The sequence below is a fragment of the Cyprinodon variegatus genome, unplaced genomic scaffold (assembly GCF_000732505.1).
Source record: "Cyprinodon variegatus isolate N-32 unplaced genomic scaffold, C_variegatus-1.0 Scaffold989, whole genome shotgun sequence".
Classification (NCBI taxonomy): Eukaryota; Metazoa; Chordata; class Actinopteri; order Cyprinodontiformes; family Cyprinodontidae; genus Cyprinodon; species Cyprinodon variegatus.
The window spans coordinates 171,778-173,834 of record NW_015151442.1 but is presented as its reverse complement, the minus strand read 5'-3'; the positions used below and the strand labels follow the sequence as shown (position 1 = coordinate 173,834).

The 2,057-nt window shown below is 36.4% G+C and overlaps 1 protein-coding gene across 2 annotated transcripts in view; it reads right to left on the bottom strand.

Moving 5' to 3' along the window:
• Positions 1–57: 57 nt before the first annotated feature.
• Positions 58–2,057, bottom strand: part of acox1 (acyl-CoA oxidase 1, palmitoyl) — a 31,101-nt gene continuing 29,101 nt past the window's right edge. For both annotated transcript variants that reach the window (XM_015399110.1, XM_015399109.1), the window contains exon 14: positions 58–1,013. In XM_015399110.1, coding sequence (XP_015254596.1) covers positions 963–1,013 — 51 coding nt within the window. In that variant the 3' untranslated portion in view covers positions 58–962. The remainder of the gene's footprint in view (positions 1,014–2,057) is intronic.

The window sequence follows — 2,057 nt, the reverse complement described above, 5'->3', positions numbered from 1 at the left end:
CTTAGTGCTTGGAAAAAATCTTTCATTCCTTTAGAGACAGCATGAAAAGTCAGCTGAGTACAAAACATAGAGAGGAAAACAAGAAGAAAAGGGACAAGAAGAGAGGGGAAAAAATGGGTTTTATGCGTTGTCTTCTCAATTCAGAGGGCCCCCTGCCTGTCTTTGCCTAGGGCCCCAAATTTCCGAAATCCGTTCCTGGCTTTTTATACAGGTCAAATTTCACCAGGAAAAAAGGAAAATTGTGCAATGAAAAGCAAATAAAAAAAAAAAATGCTAAAAGGGCAAGTATCCAATAAAACAAATAAAAAAAAAAACTACAATTACAAAGTGCATCAATTTGGTCTACTTCCCTACACGCCGTTCTGTTTGTCCTCTGATTGTAGCTTTTATTAACTGAAGCATCCCATAACCTTAACTGATCCGTTTAAGGAGGAAAGGAGGAGAAGTTCAGGGAGGAAGGAAGGTTAGATCGACTGACACTAATTGGAAAAAGACATTTAGAAATAACCACATGAGAAAACTAAAAATACTTATGAAATATTTCTGATGTGAATCTGGGAAATGGGGAAAAGCTTCAGTATTTTCTTACTAGTACACCCAGAATTTCATGAAGCATTTATTATTTTAATAAAAAACAGTGAAGCGGTTTGCTTTCTGTTTTTAAATCTATCCACTTGGCTTCAATCTTTATTTATTCTGTTAAAGAGAGATTAATTTATTCCTCCGTCAATCTTATTTATCGCTCTGCTGAGCTTCCATAACACTCCAGACTTATCAGCCGTCTACCAAAGCTGTAGCAGATGTGTTTGTTAAACCAGAAGTGGACGGAGTGCTGCAATTAAGGTGAAAAACGCGCTGATAAGCAGAGGAAACCATCATAGGGTTGATACTGCAGGTTATTAGAGGGGAGATTCGGGCAGAGTTGGAGGGTCCCAGTCATTAGTGGAGCTCCTTTCATTAGCTTACAGCTTGGATCGCAGGGGCTTCAGGTACTTCTGGAAGGATTCATGGACCTACAGAAAAAATAACAGAGTTTCAAAAAGAAGAAAGATAAAAAAATTCAATAAAACTGGAGTTTCAATCTGTTTGGCTTGTATTAGAATGTTTTCTCATATTCTAAAGGGGAACAGAGGCTTTTTATTCCACAGTGGAAACAATTTTACCTCTAAACTAAATGTGAGTGTAGCTTAGATTGAGGTCAACAGCTTAGTGTTGAAGCTGATGCTCTGCCAGTAAATAGAAAGACTTTTCTAGATGCAGCAGAAAGAGGAACTCAGTATTTAGTGATGGAAATATTACACATATTAAGCCACCGCAGCTGTTTGTTTATTAATGGTCCTTTTAGTCACAAAGCTAAAAGCTTTGTTGTTTTAGATCTGGATTTCCTGCGATAGAATAACAAAGCTGAGGTTAAATAATGAATGAATTTTTATCTGTTTTACAAATAAAAGCATAGAACGCCTCTGGTAGGCGTTTCAGGTGCCTCTGGACCAGGACCAGCAGAATAAAGAACAGTTTTTTCCTCAGAGCTGTCACTTTATTGAACTCTAATCCTCCCATATATAATATATATAAATATATATATATATAAATACTATAACGTTCACTTGCACTGCTGACTGTTACCTTAACTGAAACATTGATTTGCACTGCCAACTGTTAATTTACAGTATTAATTGTTTACATATACAGTTGTAAACTTTAACTAATACAGAATTACCTTCCACTGCACTTTAATTAGGAAAGCTTCTGTCCAAGTTTTAGTTTTATTTATTTATTTTGTAGTAATAGCATTGAATATTCTGCATCGCTGCTATTGCACTTCTTGTTAGACCTAAACTGCATTTTATTGCCTTTTACCTGTACCTGTGTAATGACAATAAAGTTGAATCTAATCTAATAAAACACATTTTTGTTTATCCCAGTTAGATCTTTATGTTACAGAATAGCATTTAGCTGCATGTTCTGGGTGTGTGTTTCTATGAGATCCAGTCTGGACGCCAATTTTTCCCCCGTCCCTCAGATCAGTTGGTCTCCTTCGCACAGAGCAGCGTTTT